At 47.7% G+C, this 21,915-nt stretch overlaps 4 protein-coding genes across 4 annotated transcripts; 1 reads left to right on the plus strand and 3 right to left on the minus strand.

The window, feature by feature from the left end:
• Nucleotides 1–732: 732 nt before the first annotated feature.
• On the plus strand, nucleotides 733–5,241 carry LOC112877506 (mannose-1-phosphate guanyltransferase alpha). The gene is made up of 15 exons (XM_025941824.1): nucleotides 733–1,014; nucleotides 1,119–1,216; nucleotides 1,329–1,429; nucleotides 1,527–1,605; nucleotides 1,852–1,912; nucleotides 2,580–2,626; nucleotides 2,740–2,832; nucleotides 2,995–3,085; nucleotides 3,395–3,443; nucleotides 3,619–3,735; nucleotides 3,812–3,959; nucleotides 4,109–4,201; nucleotides 4,294–4,362; nucleotides 4,742–4,784; nucleotides 4,878–5,241. The coding sequence occupies exons 1-15, from the start codon at nucleotides 957–959 to the stop codon at nucleotides 4,976–4,978; spliced, it is 1,248 nt and encodes a 415-aa protein (XP_025797609.1). The 5' UTR covers nucleotides 733–956; the 3' UTR covers nucleotides 4,979–5,241.
• Nucleotides 5,242–5,868: 627 nt separating this feature from the next.
• Nucleotides 5,869–8,604, minus strand: LOC112873761 (G2/mitotic-specific cyclin C13-1-like). Its single transcript, XM_025936808.1, has 8 exons — nucleotides 8,043–8,604; nucleotides 7,224–7,456; nucleotides 7,062–7,143; nucleotides 6,893–6,969; nucleotides 6,677–6,707; nucleotides 6,446–6,598; nucleotides 6,206–6,340; nucleotides 5,869–6,119 (listed from the first exon to the last, which is right to left on the minus strand). Exons 1-8 carry the CDS (start codon nucleotides 8,367–8,369, stop codon nucleotides 6,048–6,050), a joined length of 1,110 nt encoding a protein of 369 aa, XP_025792593.1. The 5' UTR covers nucleotides 8,370–8,604; the 3' UTR covers nucleotides 5,869–6,047.
• Nucleotides 8,605–11,739: 3,135 nt separating this feature from the next.
• LOC112873760 (putative pentatricopeptide repeat-containing protein At1g02420) lies at nucleotides 11,740–13,512 on the minus strand. The gene has a single exon (XM_025936807.1). The coding sequence runs from the start codon at nucleotides 13,429–13,431 to the stop codon at nucleotides 11,866–11,868; it is 1,566 nt and encodes a 521-aa protein (XP_025792592.1). The 5' UTR covers nucleotides 13,432–13,512; the 3' UTR covers nucleotides 11,740–11,865.
• A 1,538-nt stretch (nucleotides 13,513–15,050) lies between these two features.
• On the minus strand, nucleotides 15,051–15,822 carry LOC112875220 (40S ribosomal protein S17-3-like). The gene has a single exon (XM_025938991.1). The coding sequence runs from the start codon at nucleotides 15,715–15,717 to the stop codon at nucleotides 15,289–15,291; it is 429 nt and encodes a 142-aa protein (XP_025794776.1). The 5' UTR covers nucleotides 15,718–15,822; the 3' UTR covers nucleotides 15,051–15,288.
• Between the last annotated feature and the right edge of the window lie 6,093 nt (nucleotides 15,823–21,915).

Here is a 21,915-nt window from a genome sequence, read left to right on the forward strand (position 1 = left end):
TAGTTTCATCTCATAAATAATTCTTAATAATCATGGAAGATGACAACGCGTCACCTTCGTAATAGATTACCACCGACCTGCTCCAATCTGAAAATTGATTTCCGAGAAGATCCATAGCGACATAATTTAGATCAAGATGAGAATCCAAGCAACAAACTTAACCACGCTAGGAATCCCAAAAATCCGTGCACTATAATATGTAAAACGCAACCACGAAATCTATTCAAATATGTAGTCCCGAACTTATCGGGCGGTGGGTCACAAACCTCGGCGAGTTCAATGAGTTGTTTCAACAAAAAATTAACGTGGTGATGTACAAATGGATCTAACATGTTGTCTTTAAACACATCCGCCCAGAAGTGTGATTCTCTAGAACACGTAGAGTACAAAACAAGCAGTACTAAATGATCACAGTTCTGAAATGTCATGGAAATTCCTTGCTTAAATCGTACCCATCCAGTATTCACCCGGAGAATCCTCGCGATGACAAACTCCAGCCGGAATATTCCGTGCAACCTCAGTTACCCGCCCCCGTTCCCTGGCCAAAAAGCTCATGATCCGGCCGTACATGCCACGCCACAGAGAAGCTTCTGCCCCTCTGGGCTCTGGCCGTCGGCCACCGGGAACCGCGCTCGCACCCGCACCCCGGCGCGGCACGGATCCCACCGGCCGCGGCCCGAGTCAGACCTCAGAACGGCAGGCTGCTGCGCCCGGAAATCGCCCGCCTCTGCCCAGTCAGTCGCCCACCAACACAGACGTTGCCGTCCCGCCTCTCTGCCCACCTCCTCGTCGTCTGATCGCCATCGCCTCGGCTAAAAATCCCGCGGTCCACGCTCCCCTCCAACTCCGAATCCCGTCGCCATAAATCTCGCCGCGCCCTTGCCCGCGCGTGCCCTCTCTCCCGTCCCCCTCCCGCTCCGCCACCGGCGCCGCGCAGAGCAGAGCAGAGCTGAGCCATGGCCGGCACCGAGGAGCGCGTCGTCGCCGTCATCATGGTCGGCGGCCCCACCAAAGGTCAGTAGAGCTGCTAGATCTGCGCCCACTGGGGTCCCTCGCTCGCGCCGCGCAGAGCTCGCTTGCCTGATGGATTGGCTCTGGTGTCGGTTTGTTTGGTGCAGGGACGCGGTTCCGGCCGCTGTCGCTGAACGTGCCCAAGCCGCTCTTCCCGCTCGCCGGCCAGCCCATGGTGCACCACCCCATCTCCGCCTGCCGCCGGGTAAGCCGACGATTCCTTCATTCCCTTCTCCACCTCCTGTGGAATCGCGGTGCCTCTGTGTGTTGCTGTGCGCGGTTCGTGTGAGATAAGCTTTTGGATCCCGCTGCCGCAGATCCCCAACCTGGTACAGATATACCTCATCGGGTTCTACGAGGAGCGGGAATTCGCGCTCTATGTCTCGTCTATCTCCAACGAGCTCAGAATCCCCGTCAGGTTTGTCTCCTGACCTGCTGTTTGCTTCCGGTGGGTTGGGTTCGGTGCTATCGGAGATTGCAGAGCAGTGCCATTGACAGCGTGTTTTCAAGTCTAGGTACCTAAGAGAGGATAAGCCCCATGGGTCAGCTGGAGGGATCTACAGCTTTAGGGATTACATCATGGAGGACGGTCCGGTAATGCCTTATTGCCCTAGCCCGATGGTCAGCTTGATTATCAAATTGGATTAGACATTTAGATATATTGTCTAGTGTGTAATGCAGTGGATTACTTACAACCCATCTAGCTGGGTAGTGTTTGCCAATTCAGGTCATATGCAGTGGCTGGGTTTTTGTAGGAATCTATTACATTGCTACGTTGGGTGGATCGAGATATTTTCATCCTCTAAAAGTTGGTTACTGTTTTTGCTTGTGGTTTTGCAGTCACACATAGTTTTGCTGAACTGCGACGTTTGTTCTAGCTTCCCCTTGCCAGACATGCTGGGTAGGTTGCCCAAGTAACAGGAAGTATACTCTTCCAATATTTTATCCTGTCGGTTAGATTTATAACTTTGGTGGTGATGTTTCATGATCTTAGACACATTCCTCTAGTCACAAGCATGGCTAGTGTAGTAATTAAATATCATGAGCTTGTTCTTGATTTGCTGTTTAGCATTACCTATCCCACTTGCTATCAATGTCATGTCTGAAATTGTTCTCGTGGCCCCGGTGGGGTGTATAAGTGGAGTGGAAGTGTAGTGGGTTAATGTTGAATCCAAAGAGAACTGCCAGGCTTGTCACCCATAGCTTGTTTTTGGCATATTCATGGGTTAGTTAGATGCTTACAGCGCTGCAACTGCTTATGATGTATGCTATTGTAGGTAAAGTTGCTAAGTTAGATTACATGCTGTTCAATCTGTGCTGTGACAGTTGTATGCCTCACCAATTAATTTTAAAGTATTGTTCATATAGAGCATATGTGACAGCAAAATCATCAGTCATTATGTGAATCAGTGGTACATAAATCTGCTATTAAATCTAGTTGTTCTATACATGGACGCTTCACTGCCAAAAGAGTGTGTTTTAAAGATTGATGGACCATCTGCATAGCTTCTGCATTGTTGGCCATTATTGGATACCAACGACTAAATGTTTCACCATTGTCATTGCAGAGGCCCATAAAAAGTATGGAGGAATGGGTACTTTACTAGTTAACAAGGTATGATAATACTTCTGAAAAATTGCAGATTAATCTTACCTTTCTCATGAATAATTTGTCAAATCCTAATATCATTCCCACTTGTAATATTATATGCCAACACTTTTAATCAGGTATCTGCAGAGTCAGCAAACCAGTTCGGCGAGTTGGTAGCTGACCCCGAAACAAATGAACTTCTGCACTACACGGAAAAGCCAGAGACTTTTGTGAGTGCAGTTCTGCTCTGTTTAATTTGCTCATCAGAATTTTCAGTTGAGACTTTGCAGGCCATATTTCTTTCTGAAATCCATTGCAACTTTTCACAAGCAATGGTTCTCAATGAATACTTATCATGGTTGATAGCACTTATACAGTTTATCTATGTCTAGGTGAGTGATCTCATAAACTGTGGAGTGTATATATTTACTCCCAATATCTTTAGTGCCATTGAGGATGTCTTAAAACAGAAGAAAGACAGAGGTATTGTCCGCTGATATATTATGACTCTTTCCTGTGGAATCATTTATTATTGTTTAAACAGAATGCTCTTGTTTGTTCAATTGCTTCAAATGCTAACTTCTTTTAAATAAGTAGATGTAAAATTCCTTCTTTCCTTTTGACACATGTCACTTGGAAAAAAAAAAATATTTGCTTCACCTATATTAATATTTTTTTACTATTGGTTCTAATATGGATGTGTCAGTAGATATTCTTGGTCTTCTTAGCTCCCCTGATTGACAGTTTATATTTCCAGCATGAAGTTTAATCCCTTTAAATGCTACATTTCAGCAAATTTGCGCCGTGTATCTAGCTTTGAAGCTCTTCAATCAGCAACCAAGTATGTGTTTCTGATATATTCTTCTATTCATGCGCATGCATATTACAGTTATTACCTTTTGATTCTCCATTTTGTGGTGGTTCTCCCAAAAACTAGTAGTTGATAGCACCGCCATGAATTCAATTATAAAGTATTCAATACTGTGTAGACCATCTTACAAATTTGATGACAACAGGGCACTTCCAGCAGACTTTGTTAGGTTAGATCAAGATATTTTATCCCCTCTAGCGGGAAAGAAGGAGCTGTATACATACCAGACGCTTGATTTTTGGGAACAGATCAAGACACCAGGGTATACAAATAGTATTTTTTATCCTGCCTTTTGTAATATTGGAATTTCTGACTAACCATTGCTCCATCTTGTGTAGGATGTCTTTGAGATGTTCTGGGTTATATCTTTCTCAGTTTCGCCGTACATCTCCTCATCTTTTAGCCTCGGGAGATGGCAAAAGGACTGCCACTATTGTAGGCGATGTGTACATCCATCCATCTGCCAAGGTGCATCCTACTTCAAAGGTAATGCCTGTCTCATCTACCAATTTTGGTCAGGTTGTCATAGATCATGTTCATTTTGTTGTTGTTGAATGATAATGAAGTGCATAAACTTTTTAATAGGAATGTATTCTAGAAACAAAATGTAGCTAACCCTGTAACTCTGTAAACAGATTGGTCCCAATGTCTCTATATCAGCTAATGCGCGGGTCGGAGCTGGTGCCAGGCTTATCAATTGCATAATTCTGGATGATGTTGAAATTATGGTTAGTTTTCTTTTTCTCTGTGCCAAGTGATAACCCTTTATTAGGAACATGAATCTCATTTTTTTATTTCTTTTTTTTTATTTGTGTATCAGGAGAATGCAGTTGTTATACATTCAATTGTGGGGTGGAAGTCATCCATTGGAAAATGGTCACGTGTACAGGCAAGCAACTTTTAGTCTTTACCATTTCATTTCTACCCATTTTCGAATTTAACGAATCCTCATTCTGTATAAAGCTTTAAAACTTTGCCTTAGAACACTTGTCAAGTTCAATTCAAGTAGCATGACTGCATGAGCAAAGTCTCAGTGCTACAATGTTAAGTCTTTTTTCTGTCAGAGTTTATGCTTCTGGACAGTTCAGCACGTCTAATTTTCTTGAATGGTCGTTTGCTAATTCCAAGTTCACATCTAATGCGTTACACGGTGACATTTGAATGCATAGTTTAGTTATGACATCTGAAATTGGCGTGACTGCAACGTCTAGTCTTTTTCTGGGCATATCAGTTGGCTTAATTTAATGAAACTTCTGTTCTGAATTCAGGGTGAAGGTGATCACAATGCCAAACTTGGCATTACTATTCTTGGTAAGACCCAAACCAGACGATTTACTATTGGATTCGCACAGAAATCTTTGTGATAATTTCGTTTCTGGAAATTGACATCCTATATTAATGCAGGTGAAGCCGTTGATGTTGAAGATGAAGTAGTTGTAGTTAACAGCATTGTGCTCCCAAACAAAACTCTCAACGTCAGTGTCCAAGAGGAGATCATCCTATAACAGCCATCATTTTTTTTGTTTATCCCAAATAAGGTCTGAAGACCAATCACGTGGTTTCTCTTTACTCGTTCTTTCCACATAAGCTTCAGTAGATTGAGATTATTATTAGTCTGTGTCTGTACCCTTCTTGTGATGTAATACGGCACAATCTTCTTGACCTGTTACTAATTTGGTTGGCTAGTGTGGTGGTGTAGAAAATGTACAAACATGCAACACCATTTTTGTTGAGAATGAATACTTTACAATCAAATGTCAGTTGTTTACCTGCTTGTTGTACTTTTTTTTGTACTTAACCAGTTGTGCAATTTGTTCTACTTTGGAGTTTGGATACCCCATCAGATGACACCATTAAATGTCAGTTCTTTGCCTGCTTGTTTTACTTCGGAGGTGGATATCCCGGTCATCAGGTGACACCATTTATAGTAAGCCTTAAACTACACTAATACAATATAAGGAAAAGTTCAGTTTACACTCTCGAACTATCACAAAATTTTGATTTTCAACTTTCAACTACAAAACCAAATAACATAGACCATCCAAGTGTTAAAACCGGCAAATTTGGCCATTCACGTAATTTTGAAGGTGGTTTTCCATTTTGTGAGAATTAAAAATATTCAAATTTAACTAAAAAATTTATAAGTAATTCGTTTTAAATAAAAATACGAAATGGGTATCAAAAGTTTTCTAAAAATGTAACCTATGTACTCCCGGTGTCATCCAATGTGCTTCTGTACGCTCACTTGCCTTTCCGATAACATATTCTGCACTGTTCATAAAATGTGCAGGCAATGCTAAGAAATAGGGTGGCTGGCTTTATACCGTTTCATGCCATCTGTCAAGACTCAGTGCTAACCTCTGTACAAAAAAAAAAGCTTTAATGCACGTGTACCAAAATAACAATGCACAGCATTGCCAATGTGACAAAATCGTAAGTCTAGTAGCAGCTATTTACATGTTTGAGCACGACACATATGACACATTTCTTGACCAATTTAAATTAGCCTACAACCAAAATATCTTCTGCATCACCGGCAGAGTTAGTGCAAAAACATTCTCCAGTCTTCAGACCTCACTTATTGCAGTCTTCAAAGAAAGAAGCAGGGATTTCTCGTGGTGATGCCATTCTCGACACACACTCGAACTGCAAACATGTTTAAGCAAACAAATTTTAACAGAATACAACATGCAGATAACAGCAACGAAATGGAGATGAGATAATGGATGTACCTTTGGGTCCTCGTACTTCTCTCTGATTGCTTTCTGGTCTGGGCACCGTATGCTCAACTGCAGTTCATGTATGATGAAAATGGATTTCTGCAGGTCAGAGACTTTATACCCCGTGTTATGTTGAAGCGTCAAGTTCTGGAGATTCATGCACATTAAAGTCAGAAAAAAGAGTTGTACACACTAATGTCAGAAAAGTATGCAGCTTAGATACAGTCAGCAATAAAGGTTATGTTTTCTTACCCAAGGATGAGTCTTTGGGCGGATTGTGAACCTGGCTACAAACAGGCAGGCAGCAGCGACAACTGATGGTAGATAGCTTATGCAGTCGTAGTCCAGCAAGCTCAATTCTGCCAGATAGCTACACATGGACTCCAGCTTTTTGCTGCTTATGCGCTGAACTTTCAAGGGAAAAATAGATTACCAAAAGAATATTAATAAAACTAAATGCAGATGCTCCTAAAGTACACTTACATTGCCTCCACAATACGAAGCTATGAATCGCCTACAACAGACAGTTATCAGGCATGAGACTCAAAAAAGTTGTTAGTACAGTAAGGCAATAATCGGATAACCACAATGTGATTTAGCAACACAATTCAGATATGGCGAACCTTTTACATTACCAGGGGAAGTTATGTCAAGTGTGAACCTTGTTCTAAACAAAAAAAAAGTCTGGAGAAGACATACCGTAGAAATGTTGTTACAGTGGGACCCCCAATCTGAAAATTAAAAGATTTCAGCAAGTCAGCCTCCATCTTCAGCACCTGCATGGAACATAAAACAGAAACGTGTGTCTATAATCCATGGTCCAGGGGAAATAACTAAGAAATGGAAAATTCAGCAGAAGAGAGGCTACTTGCTGCTTGGTGTAAGTGTGGTCCGTTATGTCAGTGTATTTGTTCACCTTCATCTTAGAAGACTCAACTTCTTCATACTTGCTGCACCATTACAAAATGCAGCTCAGAGAGTGATTTTAAGTGATAAACAGAAAGTGTAAACAAACAGTATAGTCCCATACGCAGCAACGCGCAGTGCAGTGACACCCAGCAGCTGCAGCTTGTCCCGAGTAACGACATTCACTGTGAGGAAGCGGTCGACATATGAAATGGCAAGGTAAAGAGTTTCTGCCTGAAGCTTGAATTCGTCAGCCACCTCTACCAACCAGTCCACAAGGATAGCCCTCATTTTGGGGGAGATATCTTTCTGGATCTTCTGAAAATAGTCAGGGCTTGGCCTCCTCAACAGTTCGGCCTAACAATCTCAACAAAATTAGAGGAAGTCACACCTAAAAGGCTAAAATCCCGCATCTCAATTGATCAAAGCAAAAAATCTCTTGCATTTTGTTCAAACAGTGCTAGTAAGTTCAGTAAAGTAAGATGGCATGGGTCCTCGAGCAGTCACAAACTGTAGCTGGACCGAAACAAAGCCAAGATAATGGAATTTAGCTCCAAAGTGACATTTCCTTCTCTGAAGGTGACACAACCTGTCAACCTACACTATAGACAGGGACACTTACCAGTTACCACAGTTGCACTAGCAGCATCTTAATTTAAACAACTTGCCTAGCCAGCAGCAGCTAACGCCTTAAACCAGACAAAATGAACATTTCACTGGGAACAGAATTAAAAACACATAACCCCTAGTCAAATCAAACCGACCAAATCTTACTCCGTAGCACTCAAGCGTGCGACATGATCACGCCTCCCAAGTGCCCCCATCACATCAGCTACGATCACACATCCATAGCCCTAATCAACCACACACGAGCACCAAATACACCCACGCGAAAGCGGATGCTCCCCGGTCCCAGGTGAAAAGGTAGTCGAGAAAGCCGCACCTCCAACGAACGGAGGTACCGGTCGATGTCCCCGAGGTACGGCGCAACGGCCGCCTGCGCCGCGCCAGCGTCCTGCCGCTTCGGGTCCAGAAGGCGGGACACGTCGGCCCCGCGCCCGGCGTCCTCGGCCTCAAGCCGCTTCCTCGCCTCCTCCGCCTCGGCCTCCGCCCGCGCTGCCGACCGCGTCCTCGGCTTCGACGGCCGCGGCGCCGAGCCGCCGTTCGTGTCCCGCCACTCGTTGGCCGGCAGCTCCGCCAGGGCCTTGCGCTTCCCGCGCGACTGCCGAAGAGGCGGCGCCGAGTGCGCGGCGTTCTCCTTGCTCTCCATCACCTCCGCCTCCGGCGACGTTCGCGCGGATTCGCTCCGCCGGTCGCCTTCGTTTTCCGCTGGGGTTTGGAGGTTTTTCGACCGGCCGAGCGACGAATGAACGAGGCGGCGTTCGCTCCGGCCTTCCGGGGGAAGCTTGACGCGATTTGAATTTTGGGGATGGGCTTGTGGCGGGCATCCTCACAGGCCGAAATGCGGCCCCACTCGCAACACCCGGAGGCACTTGGGTCACCGACACGTTGGGCCCCATACGAAGCAAGTACGAAACGCGAAAGTTCGGGAGAGTTCTACAGTTTTTCCAGCGCCGGGAATCTCGAATTGGACCGGGTGGGTAGCCTTCCTTCCAGGCTTTGTTATCCTAAACGGAATTAAACGGCCGTTTAGACGGGTTTAAACGGTAAACGCGACATCACCGTTCTGTTTAGGGCCTGGGCGGAAAAAAAAACGGTTGACCTGTTTAAACGGTCAACGGGGGTTTAAACGGCCGAAACGGCCGAAACGGAACGGTTGCTGTTCGTTTTTAAACGGCATTTGGGCCATTTCGGGTCCCGTTTTGGAGTTGGACCGGGCGCGGGAAAGTCACAGCTGGCAAGATCTTTCGCGGGCTGGCCCAAAAGCTAGCACGAGTGCACGACGCCCTCCCTTCTCCCTTCTCCCAGGCCCAGCCGCCGCTCCCTTCTTTCTCCCTTCTCCCAGCCGCCGCTCCCTTCTCCCTCCTTTCTCGGTCGCCCAGGTCACCGGCCAGAGGCAGGGGCTCGCCGCTCCCTTCTCCCTTCTTTCTCGGTCGCCCAGGTCGCCGGCCAGAGGCAGGGGCTCGCCCTGTAGGAGGAGGCAGGGGCTCGCCCGGCAGGAGGCGGAAGGGGCTAGCCCCGCAGGAGGAGGAAGGGGCTCGGCGCGGAGGAGGCAGGGGCTCGGCGCGGAGGAGGAACGGGGCTCGGCGCGGAGGAGGAACGGGTTCCGCGCGGAGGAGGAAGGGGTTCCCGCGGAGGAGGCAGGGGTAGGCAGGGCCGCAGGGGCTCGGCGCGGAGGAGGAACGGGGCTCGGCGCGGAGGAGGAACGGGGCTCGGCGCGGAGGAGGAACGGGTTCCGCGCGGAGGAGGAAGGGGTTCCGCGCGGAGGAGGCAGGGGCTCGCCGCGGAGGAAAAAAGAATGCTCAGTGAAATTTTCTTTAGAACCTCTTTTTAAGTCAAGACAATGCTTTATTTCAATTTCAATTTTGCAGGTTCCTTTTTTGACCCAGATTCTAGCAATTCCTCATGATGAGTTTGTTTTGAGTTGGTGTTCGGTCAATCTACCAGTGATTGAGGAAGATGCAAATCTAGATTATGATCCGTTTGGTGCAGCCGAGGTGGCACTGTTAGCTTCTGATAATGCGTTGACTGAAGCTAGAGCTAGCTATTCATGCCCTTTTCGCCCTAGCCTGCCTTCAATGGCATACGCTCAGACAAGAACATCATGTGTAGTGAAAATAATAGCAAATTTGCATGTCTTTGTTCCAAATATATATGAAGGTCAGACTATTCTTACTTGTTATGAGTTCTACTAATTTGCGAGACATTGTTGAAAGCAAGTTCTATTGTACTGTCAACAGAGCAAGAAAGGGATCTTTTTCTTCATAACTTTCAAAAGTACTTGGTGTCGGGGAGTCCTAGACTATCAGCGGATCAGCCTGCTTCTAATGATTTTAAGGCCGCTAAAGTTTGTAAGAACTTAGGTAAAGTTAGCTCTGCTATTTCTAGCTATCTGTTGGTTAAATATATTCATTAACTTACATGTCTAACCTCTTATTTGGATTTTGTAGGATCTTTGTCAGATTATGCTAAAACTTTGATTCCTAACTTATTGAATGAGGAAGACGTGCAATTGTTAAGGTTAATCTTGCTGAAAACGGTGCTACAGTAGCAAACCGTTTAGGCCGTTTAATTCCCGTTTAAACACGTCTAAACCCGTCTAAACCCTAAACGGCCCCTCGCCGTTCATCTACCGTTTTCCGTCTAGGAAAACATTGCTTCCAGGCTTGGCTCTGGTTGGATACGGATACGATAGCGCGTTCCCGTACATCCCATACGATGAGTGAACGAACAGCGATGCCGCTGCGATGGGTTTGGCACGAGCCTGGGGCGCCGTTCGATGGAAACGAACGACGAACCACCCATGAGTCCATGACCCATCGGGAACAGACGCTGCGGCCAGCGGAAATGGCGCGAGTCTGCTCGCCTTCCGGCTCCTCCGATTCCCGGAGCAGAGCCAGACAGCCAGCAGTCAGCCAGTCACCGCGCCATCAGGTATACAAAGAATACAAACCAGCTCGCCACTTCGTCAGCGTCGCACTGAAGCGCGAGGGTAGCAGTAGCCTTTCCCAGTTCGCCATGGCCAGAGCGATCCGGCACGGCGCCCACCAGGAGCACCATTTGGTCCTCGTCGACTTCGGCGGGAGCAGCGGCAGCGACCGCGGCTTCGTGTGCGACGGCTGCCGCTGCCCGGGCGCCGGCCCCCGCTACCGCTGCGGCGCATGAGACTTCGACCTGCACGGACCCTGCGCGACGGCGCCCGGGGCCGCGTGGTTCTTCTTCCACGGCCAGCACCCGCTCGCGTTCGAGGTGGCCGTTGGCGACGGCGAACCTCGCCGCCGCTGCGACATCTGCGAGACGGACATCCGCGGCATGCACTACCGCTCCCGCCCGTGCGGCTTCGACGTGCACCCCATCTGCGCGCAGCTGCCGGGCGCCACCGTCTCGCCGCTGCACCCGGAGCACCTCGTGATGCTCAGCGTGGGCGCCCCAGAGGAGTGCGCGCGCTGCGGCGCCGACTGCATGTGGCGCGAACGCTGCGGCGTGTGCGACGTCAACATTCACCCAAAATGCCTGCTGGGGACTGATCAGACGCCGCTCAACATCCCCAAGAGCATCACCTAATCGCCGGCTCACTGTACAATTGTGGCTATAAGGTCAAACTTCAGTCAAAGATGAGTAATGAATAATCATGCTACTCCTTAGAAGAGGGCTATCATATATGACCAAGCACACACTACTCTTCTTGGGGCCCCATGTGGCAAGAATTTTACCCTGTAACTCAAATGTATATCAAGCAATCCAAGAAATTTACTTGACTATTAAAAAATAACACTGTTCAGTATACAGGAATCCACCAAATTCTAAATGCAACACATCGAGAACCATTATCCTGTTCAAATACTGCTCATATCAGTATGTTGCTACAATGCTCTACCATGGAATGGATATTTGGTAAAAGGAATCTATGAATTGCTGATAATTTGACAATATAACTGGACCATATATATAGAAGTCTAGAAGACATACCCGTTGTTAGCCTGCCCGATACATGACCAAGCATGCTTGCGCAAGATAAATCTTGAAACTTGAAAACTTTCAGGGAAGACATCAGAGTACAGAGCTCAGAAAAATCCAATAAAGATTCATCTAGTAAACCAAATTTACTGCCGCTAATCATGATAGTCAATGTCCAAATGTATATGCTAAGCTCCTCTCAATATAGCAATACCAGCTCCATCACCATTACTTGGCCTGCTTTCAGCTGGGTGATGGACCATTTGGCAATCTTCAGGTGCCAGTCGACCAAATCGTGCCATATTTTCAGTTAACCTGGCAATAGATTCTTCCTGCTTGGCAAGCTGCATCAGTATCTTTATCCTTCTAAAAGCAACATTACTGGGCTTTTGCCCCAGCTCAACCATTTGACAGAAGCACCTCTCGGCATCCTCCAACTTCCCCTCATCGCACAGCAAGTCAAAAAGCACATCTGATACCAAGGCGAATGATCCAAACCTGTTGCTAACCATATCACTCCACAGCTCAAGTGCTTGCGCCACTTTCCCATGCCGATGGCACAGCCTTATGATAAACATGCAAGACTGTGTGTTTGGGAAGCATCTTTCGAAGCGCATCCGCTCATACAACCGCCACGCACTGCCAATGTCGAACGCCCAGTAATAGCACCTGAAGAAAAGGTTATAAGTTGTGGGGTTCGGCATCAGTCCCTTTGAGGCCATTTCATCCATCAGTGCAAACCCATCTCCAAGCCTCTTCGCTATAACAAAGTTCCGTATTGCAGCGTTGTATGCAGGGACGTCTGGGTAGCACCCTAGCTCATGCATCTCCTTCAGCAAGTCCTTTGCCTTGTCAGGTTGGCCAATCAACCCCAGCCCACCAATTAGGCTCGTGTAAGTGATCACATCAGGGGAAATATCCTTCTCCCGCATTTCGTCGAGCAGCTTGTAGGCCCTCTGCACGTCCTTGTTCTTGCAGTGGCAATCGATCAAGCTGTTATAGGTCACCAGGTCGGGCTCCACCCCGAGCTCCCGCATCTCGGCAAAGAACGCCTCGGCGTCCTCGGCCGACTTCCAGCCGGAGAGCAAGATGTTGAAGGTCTGGCGGTTCACCTGGAACTCGTATTTGAGCGCATGGTAGACATTGCGCGCGTCGGACATGCTTTTCTCCTGGCAGAGCGTGCGGAGCAGCGCATTGAAGAGGCCGGCCGGGTCGAGGGCGCGGAACATCCGCGCTATGCGGCGGAAGGAGTCAACGGTCTGGCGGACGGAGCAGACCTTGGCTACGCGGCCGAGGACGACCATGGCGGTGCGCGGGGTGACGGCGTCCGGGCAGATGCGGCGGGTGGAGTGGAGGAGGTCCCACATGTGCGCGAACCGGCGGGACCGGCCGAGCACGTAGAGCGCGGTGTCGATCGCGAAGGGCGACGGCACGACCCCGCCGCGGTCGGCGGCGAGGGAGAGGAGCGAGAGCGCGCGGAGCGGGTCCCCGTGCGCGAAGCGGAAGCGGCGCATGACGGCGTCGAGGAGCGGGGCCGAGAGCGGGACGGCGGAGGCCGCGAGGGCGGACTCCATCGCGGACGGCGTGGGAGCGGACGTGACGACGCGGTACACCGCGTCGGCGTCGGCGTCGGCATCGGACGCGGGGGCGTCGTGGACGGCGGGGGAGGTGGCGTCGGGTGCCGCGGACGGCGCCGCCGGCTTGCGGGGCTTGGAGACGTATCGGAAGAGCTGTGGCGCGGGTTTGGGTGGCATTTTGCGCAAGGCGGGCGGCGGTTTGGGAGGTTTCTTTGGCGTTGTCGGCGCGGAGGCGGAGCGGCTTCAGCAGGCAGTGGCTGCCGCCGGCTTGGGGGGGGGGGGGGGGGGGGGGGGGGTCGGGCGCGGAACTGAGGTGGACGTGGAACAGCTCGATCTCGTAATGGGCCAGTATTTGCTGCGTTGGGTTTTGGGCCTGTTTATGAGGAGTACTCGACACGTTCCTCAACCCATTTCTTACGTTGGCATGGTCGTCCACCACGTCGAGCGCGGGATGGAATGGAAGACAACGTTGTCCGGGACCGGGAGGTGGACGGATGGAGTGGGTACGAGTGAGAGTGAAAAAAAAAAGAGTGACGGCATCGACGACGAGCGTGAGTAGTCGGGAGCATCGTGAAGAGGGAGAAAACGTAGGTGGCCGCGGTGGACGGGCGCCGGCACAGCTAGATCGTCGGCCGGAGAAGACAAAGGGCAGCGCGACGGGTGGCCGGGACAGGAGACGTAACAAAGGGCACCGGGGTGTGGCCCGTCGAGCGGCCGAGGTATCCACGAGCACGAGTGAGGCTCCGAGCGGAGACGACAATGGTACCGCTATCTGGACGGAAGGGTCAAGTACACCAGCACGGCACGACGGAGCTCGAGCTCGACTGCGGCAATGGCGCCGAAGGGCTAATCGAAATCCAAATCAAGGATTCAATCGTCACTGCTCAAATCAGCTGCTAGTGCGGCAACAAGTCGCAGCCTCACAGGCATCATGACACGGAATGAAACAGCATCCGGGAGGTCATGAGACGCCAACGGTGTGCAGGAAAGAGTCGGTGAGCCTCTCGATGCAGAAGAATTACCGCTTCATACCATACAATCTCCATCGACATCGCTATTCTTCCACTCCAGCTAAATATGTCCACTATGTTCTCTTATATAAAAAAACTCAGGCTTACTGACCAAAATAACAAAACGCGAATCAAATAATTCTGAAAAAACAGGGAGTTAATCGTCTGTTCTTCTCAATTCTCTTGGAAATCTGACATGCTATTTGCAATTGATCAGGATAGCAGCTCCTTGCGGTGCTGCTGCTCTAACGATAGACGTTCCGCAATTCAACAAATCAAACCTCAAAGGATGTTGCGAAGCCAATCAAAGACTAGAATCAACTGCAACAGCAAAAGCAACACGGCCCTTCTTACGGCTAGCATTCTACAGGACGCAATCACGCAAGCAGCTAGAACAGCAGCCAGTCGACGAACACAAAAACAGCGCATGGTTTACTAGAAGATTATGCAATTAAGATGCACTGTTGATTCCAAAAGGCAATTGACAGCATCTGAACAATCAACAAGACATACAATGGGTAGCAGAGAAATAACAGGTTCAATGATGATTCTTCTGGGTGGTTGCGTTGATCGTTTTCTCATTGATCATTCTATAGCAGTTGGAGCTGCAATGGGCAAAATATGTAACAATACAGCCTAAGATTGGAATGCATAGGTTGAAATCTGGATGCTAAACATGCATTTCATTTATAGAAGACTAATTACTAATGAGATAGATGTACAAGCACCTAAACTTCCACACAGTACCACGCGTAACAAAGCATTCAATCTGACAAGCAAAGTGCATAACAGGAAGCACCATCTCATTGTAACTTATAAATCGCTTAAGATTTCATTGGCGCGAGAATATAGATCTTGTCCATCACACGCAGATCAAAACAGTGCAGAATTTAGAGCAAAACAGATAGGTTCAAGACTTAATCGCCACAAAGCAACCACTGACCTAAAACAAGTTTGACATAGTAGCATAATAACGACGATAAATGAAGCGATCAAGATCCAACCACTGCAACCGGCTGGAAGACTAGACGCGGTCGCGGCGGGGGCCACCGTACTGCGGGCGGCCGTAGGTGGGGGCGTTGGAGACCTCAGCCTGGCGCTCGACGCCGGGGAGGTCGGCCATGCCGAGGGCCGCGAGCATCTCCATGGTCTCCTTGTCGACGCGGATCTCCTCGACCTCCAGCGCCGACTTCTCCGGGACGAAGTCCATGCGGCGCTCGCGCTCCTCCTCCTGGAGCTTGAGCGAGATGCCGCGGACGGGGCCGCGCTGGATGCGGCGCATCAGGTGGGTGGTGAAGCCGGCCACCTTGTTGCGGAGGCGCTTCGAGGGCAGGATCGAGACCTCCTCCAGGACCTTCTTGTTGGTGTGGAAGTCGAGGGTCATGCGGGAGTAATACTTCTCGATCACCTGCCTGGAGGTCTTCTTCACGGTCTTGGTGCGGACGCGACCCATGGCTTCCTCCCCTTCTTCTCCGGCGACGGCTGCTGCTAGGCGGCGGCTGGTGCTGGTGCAGGCGGCGGCGGGAGGAGGACTAGAGAGGGTTTTGCGGAGGCGAGAGACGAGAGGAACTTATAAGGTGGAAGCGGCCGTGTAAGGGGCTAGGGTTTCGCGATGGGAGGAGATCTCGGCCGCTCGTTCGAGATGGGCGGATGATATTGACTGGGCTGGTATTGGGCCTTGCCTCTCTAGGCCGATTCGTGCCCAGGTGTCTCCGGCTATTTTGCAAAAAGTCCCTCTGCATTTTCTAAATTCCTCTACACTTACCCTACGTAGTTATTCCCTCCGTCCCAAATTACTAGTCGTTTTGACTTTTTTGATAAATATTTTTATTATGTATCTACATATAGTGTCCATCTAGATGCATAGAGAAAAGATAAAACAAATTATAATTTATGATGGAGGGAGTATCTACTTTTGCACGTTAAACTCGCAGATCACACGAAGAAATAGCTGCATTTGCCTCCATATGAAGCAAAAACCTGTCCAGAATGAATAAATGCAATAACAAATTTAGGAGAAATGTACTGGCTCCTGCAGGATTCCTACATTTTTATGTGCTATCCATGCCAATACCGCTTAGTAGGAGCAGTGTTCAAGATTGTATCGTTCCTCACCTAGCGGCAAGCAGGCTCTTCCGCTTTGTCATCGACTTCGCCATTGCCGGTCATCGCCGAACTGCAGCGTAGCTTACAAGTTACACAGATCGGGGTGGAGAGCTATCAGCGGCTGCTGGCTGGCTGGAGAGAGAGAGGGTCACCGCGCGAGAGACCGGCCCGAACTCGTAATGGGCCTGTATTTGCTGCGGTTTCTTTTGGGCCTGTTTATGCGCCATCCGCGCGGCCTGTCTGCTGATGAAATTCCCGGGGGCCTTGCGCGGAAACTGCTGCGAGTATGGGCTTTCTATTCGGAAACAGCTGCTACGCGAAGTCAGCCGATTGGTTGGTGCGCGCGTCGCCGTCACAGTGTCGACATGATTTCACTCGCCATCTTGCATCCTGGCGGCAGCGCTCCACTCAAAGAATGTGCACGCAGCCTGGTGTCCGCCGCTATCGAGAATAGGATAGCCTCCTAGATTGTCTTGTTTGGCGAGTAGACCCCGACTGCGCTCTCTCTCTCTCTCTCTCTCTCTCTCTCTCTCTCTCTCTCTCTCTCTCTCTCTCTCTCTCTCTCTCTCTCTCTCTCTCTCTCTCTCTCGCATGAACAATAGGATCCCGGTGCCCAAAGGAAAAAAACAATATTATCAGCTCCCTCTTGATTTATCCCCCCGACGGAACAAAACATCCTTCTCATCTCGTAGAATTCTGCGCGGTCCAAGAGTCCGTTCCCGTCACGCCTGGCGTACGTGGGTAGTGGCTTCGCCCAAACAAACTCCCTGAAGAGCGCAGCCTCTCTGCAGTGGGTAACGCTTTCTCCTCTAGCCGATTGGCTGACCGCGTGCTGGACATGCTATGGTTATCTTATTGGTATGCTGCCAGCCATGGCATGCACCATGGTGTTAGGTGCGGGCACGTCCACCGGAAAAAGGAACACTAGATCGCAAGTAACTGTGTACTGCGTCGTCGATAGAAAGCGGGCATTTTCCCTGGTGCTGACAACGATAGCCTACGGTGGCCGTGGATGACCATTGCAGTGCTCTCAACTCACATGGGTACGGTCCTACAGGAGGATGCATTGATGGCCATGGCCTCCATTTCGGGACTAGTATGCATGATTGCAGTTGGTAACGTGATAGGCTTTTGACTGCACTGGCCGGAACGTGTTGTTACTTTAGAGTTGCAATGCTTCAGCGAATTATCCAGCTGACTATTGCATATATCATTTGGTTTTTATATAAAATGGTACAATCTAGATGTTAATTAACCCTTTATTTTGGTCGGGAAAAAACGTACCAACTCATCCAGGAGGAAGCTATCACACTTGATATAATTATCTAATAAGAATAATGGTGAACCATGTTAGACATCTAGGCAATTTTTGGTATATTTTAATTCCAAATATTACTAGCAATTTCATGATATAGATGAGTGATAATGTGTATACAAGATATGTGCATGTGTTCATGTTATTCTCACTAATAAGCATGAACAAAGAATTAAACCAGAGTAGGTTTAGTACGTGAGTCCACTTCTGCGGGCTCCGACGTGCTTCAAACGGTATAATCCCTTGGCCTGTCGGGTAACGTCCCGATAAACCACCGAATGCAGGATCAAACAAGGTACCCCGCATGAAGGCGAGCCCAGAGATACAAATGCCATCACATTTTACATCACAGGCAGATATATTACATGAGTGTTTAAAATCTCCCTTCTCCCTCAGTTGGTTTCTGCCATTCCCACCGCTAGTATTGCGCGCACAGTTCTAGCGAGAGCAGGGAGAGGTCTCCTGAAGAGGAGTACCTGGATCAAGTGCTGACTTTGATGAGCGGCAGTTAATGTGCCTCAGGTTCAACGAACCTGGACGTCGTAAATAGCCTTCAATGTCCGGTCATTATTGTCGACATTAACCCTCTGTTTTAATGCTCTTTACTGCAAAACGTCCTTCTCATCTCAGCACGTCGCACCGCACCGCACCGCATGTCCGTCCGGCCGCGCACCCGCACCGCCCGTCCGGCCGGCCGCGCCTCGGCCACGGCCCGGCTCGGCGAGGCGAGCGAGCGCGCGCGCGCGTGTGGTTCACCGTCCTCCTCTTACCGGCTTCACAAGCGGTGTACACGAAGTCCACATTTTAAGTCGCTTGAGATCCTCCTCAATTCCCGGTATGGAATTAAGCATTGATTCCCTAGCATTAATAGTGGGCTTTAAATTCTTTTAATGCATTAGAATGAATGGGCCAAGCCCATTACTCCAACAATCCCCACCAAGAAATTCAAGCCACACTAGAAATGCCCTCATTCCCTCATTGATATACCAGTATTCGACAGAGACTGTTAAGTTGAACTTCCATCTAGAACAAAGGCTACACTTATTCACAACTGTGCAATGGACTATGCCTTGAATTGCCAGTTTTGTGCAAACAAGTTTGACCAGAGCCCTATGCTGGTACTAGGCTGCAAGAGCATCCCCGCGGTTTGGAGCTTATAAGTCATACTTCAGGCCCTTCATGAGTTTGTAGAGAATACCCAGTTCTCATAGACCATGACCAGTGGTCAGACTCATATAGGTGTGTTCCTTTCAGATGTTCTGTAGAACAACATCTTTGTTTTATGAAAACAACTCATTTGTTTAAAAGAAACCACCTGGCACACATTAAGGTATAGACCAACCTGCCATACAGATTAGAAGAGAAATGCACCTTATACACGGAATGAGCCCTTTTCACAAAGGTTCTCTTCTCATAGTCAGACTTTAGTTTGTTTCACCATCCTAATTCACGGGATCTCCGATCACATAGGACAGGTTTCCACTATACAATGACTCACGTGGGTCTCAAGCCCAACTCCATAGATGCATTATCTATCACATTTCGTGAAAGACCCTTTGTAAACTGATCTGCCAGATTTTTAGCCGTCTGAACATAGTCCAGTGCTATAACTCCGGAATTTCTCAATTTTCTGACAGATTTCAACCGCCTTTTCACATATCTAGATGACTTCATGTTATCCTTTGAACTATTCACCTTGACAATTATCGTTTGATTGTCACAGTTCATTAGGATTGCTGGTAACGGTTTTTCAACTATCGGCAAGTCCATAAGGAGCTCACGAAGCCACTCAGCCTCAACAGTGGCGGTATCTAATGCTGTGAGTTCTGCTTCCATAGTTGACCTCGTTAAGATGGTCTGCTTGCAAGACTTCCAGGAAACAGCTCCACCACCAAGTGTAAACACATATCCACTTGTGGCCTTTATCTCATCAGCATCAGAAATCCAATTTGAATCACTATACGCTTCTAGTACCTTTGGGTATCCGATGTAGTGAATTCCATAGTTCATTGTCCCCTTCAGATAGCGCATTACTCTTTCAAGAGCCTTCCAATGATCATCTCCCGGGTTTGAAACAAACCGGCTCAGTTTGCTTACAGCAAACGAGATGTCAGGTCTTGTAGCGCTCGCTAAATACATTAATGAACCAATGATCTGAGAATATCTCAGCTGATCTCACATTATCCTTTTGTTCTTTCTAAGAATTAAACTGGCATCATATGGTGTTGAGACATGTTTATAGTCGCTATAACCAAAGCGACTTAACGCCTTCTCCACATAGTGAGACTGTGTAAGAATCACCCCACCATTGATCTCTTTTAACAGTTTTATATTAAGGATAACATCAGCTTCTCCCAGATCCTTCCTCTCAAAATTTTGAGATAAAAACTATTTGACTTCCTTAATCACATTAAGGCTAGTGCCAAAGATCAGTATGTCATCCACATACAAGCACAAAATCACTCCTTCAGCCCCACCATAGCGATAGTACACACATCTGTCAGCTTCGTTCACAACAAAGCCGACAGAGGTCAAAGTTCTATCAAACTTTTCATGCCACTGCTTAGCGCTTACTTGAGACCATATAAAGATTTTAACAACTTACAAACCATTCCTTCTTGACCCTTTGATACAAACCCATCCGGATGATCCATATAGATCTCCTCTTCTAACTCTCCATTGAGGAAAGCCGTCTTAACGTCCATCTGATGAACGAGAAGACCATAAGAGGCTGCCAGGGAAAGTAATACTCGAATTGTGGTCAATCGGGCAACTGGTGAATAAGTGTCAAAGAAATCTTCTCCTTCTTTTTAGGTATAACCCTTGGCCACAAGGCTAGCCTTGTACTTTTCAATAGTACCATCTGGCCTCAGCTTTTTCTTAAACACCCACTTGCATCCAACCGGTTTACATCCATAAGGACGTTCAACGACCTCCCAGGTTCCATTAGACATAATAGAATCCATCTCATTCCTTACTGCTTCCTTCCAATAGTCAGCATCAGGAGATGAATATGCCTCTTCAATGGTTCTGGGTGTATCATCTATGAGGTATACAATGAAATCATCACCAAAAGACTTTACAGTCCTTTGTCTCTTGCTCTTTCTCGGAGCATCATTGTTATCCTCCTCAGGATTTTCTACAAGTGTATATTTATTGTGTTCTATCGGCTCAGCAGATCCATCATCCTCGATGAACTCTTGCCTAGATGAACTTGTTTCATCTCTCATGGGAAAAATATTTTCAAAAAATGTAGCATCTCTGGATTCCATTATAGTACCAACATGCATGTCAGGTACTCCAGATTTCACTATTAAAAATCTATATCTAACGCTGTGAATAGCATAACCTAGAAAGATACAATCCACAGTTTTAGCTCCAAGCTTACGTTTCTTGGTTATTGGCACACTCACTTTTGCCAAACAACCCCATGTACGTAAGTATGACAGTGTTGGCCTTTTCTTCTCCCATTCCTCGAATGGAGTTATCTCTTTATTCTTTGTAGGAACACGGTTTAGGACATGACATGCAGTCAATATAGCCTCACCCCACCATTCCTTGGAAAGTCCCGCTGTATCTAACATGGTGTTAACCAAATCCGTTAGAGTGCGGTTCTTTCTTTCGGCAATCCCATTTGACTGAGGTGAATAGGGAGGCATCCTCTCATGAATAATACCATGTTCCTCGCAGAATAAAGTAAATAAATTTGAGAAATACTCGCCACCACGATCTGACCTAACTCTTTTGATCTTTCTCTCAAGTTGGTTTTCTACTTCAGCTTTATAGATTTTAAAGTAGTGTAAAGCTTCATCTTTTGACTTCAACAAATAGATGTAACAAAATCTAGTACCATCATCAATCAAAGTCATGAAATATTTTTTACCACCTTTTATCAACACTCCATTCATTTCGCACAAATCGGAATGAATTAATTCTAAGGGTGCCAAGCTCCTTGCCTCCGCGGTCTTATGAGGCTTACGAGTTTGTTTTGATTCAACACATACATAACACTTAGAATTTTTGACAAAAGTGAACTTTGGAATTAAGCTCAAATTAGCTAAGCGCATCATACAACCAAAATTAACGTGATAAAGGCTCGAATGCCAAACATTTGTTTCATCAACGTTAATAACATTGTATGCAACTTTATTACAAACATCTGACAAAGAAAGACAGAACAAGCCTCCGCTTTCATAACCTTTTCCAACAAAAGTATCAAACTTAGACAAG

This window comes from Panicum hallii, chromosome 9 (assembly GCF_002211085.1).
Source record: "Panicum hallii strain FIL2 chromosome 9, PHallii_v3.1, whole genome shotgun sequence".
Lineage (NCBI taxonomy): Eukaryota > Viridiplantae > Streptophyta > Magnoliopsida > Poales > Poaceae > Panicum > Panicum hallii.

Excerpts from the sequence above, each read along its gene's own strand:
- LOC112873760 (XM_025936807.1), bottom strand. The coding sequence starts at position 13,431 with ATGCCACCCAAACCCGCGCCACAGCTCTTCCGATACGTCTCCAAGCCC.
- LOC112873761 (XM_025936808.1), bottom strand. The coding sequence starts at position 8,369 with ATGGAGAGCAAGGAGAACGCCGCGCACTCGGCGCCGCCTCTTCGGCAG. Across the intron at positions 6,970-7,061 it reads ACACTTACACCAAGCAGCAA|GTGCTGAAGATGGAGGCTGA; the intron begins GTAGCCTCTCTT and ends TGTTCCATGCAG. Across the intron at positions 6,708-6,892 it reads ACTGTAACAACATTTCTACG|GCGATTCATAGCTTCGTATT; the intron begins GTATGTCTTCTC and ends TGTCTGTTGTAG.
- LOC112877506 (XM_025941824.1), top strand. The coding sequence starts at position 957 with ATGGCCGGCACCGAGGAGCGCGTCGTCGCCGTCATCATGGTCGGCGGC. Across the intron at positions 3,444-3,618 it reads GCTCTTCAATCAGCAACCAA|GGCACTTCCAGCAGACTTTG; the intron begins GTATGTGTTTCT and ends TGATGACAACAG. Across the intron at positions 4,363-4,741 it reads GAAAATGGTCACGTGTACAG|GGTGAAGGTGATCACAATGC; the intron begins GCAAGCAACTTT and ends TTCTGAATTCAG.
- LOC112875220 (XM_025938991.1), bottom strand. The coding sequence starts at position 15,717 with ATGGGTCGCGTCCGCACCAAGACCGTGAAGAAGACCTCCAGGCAGGTG.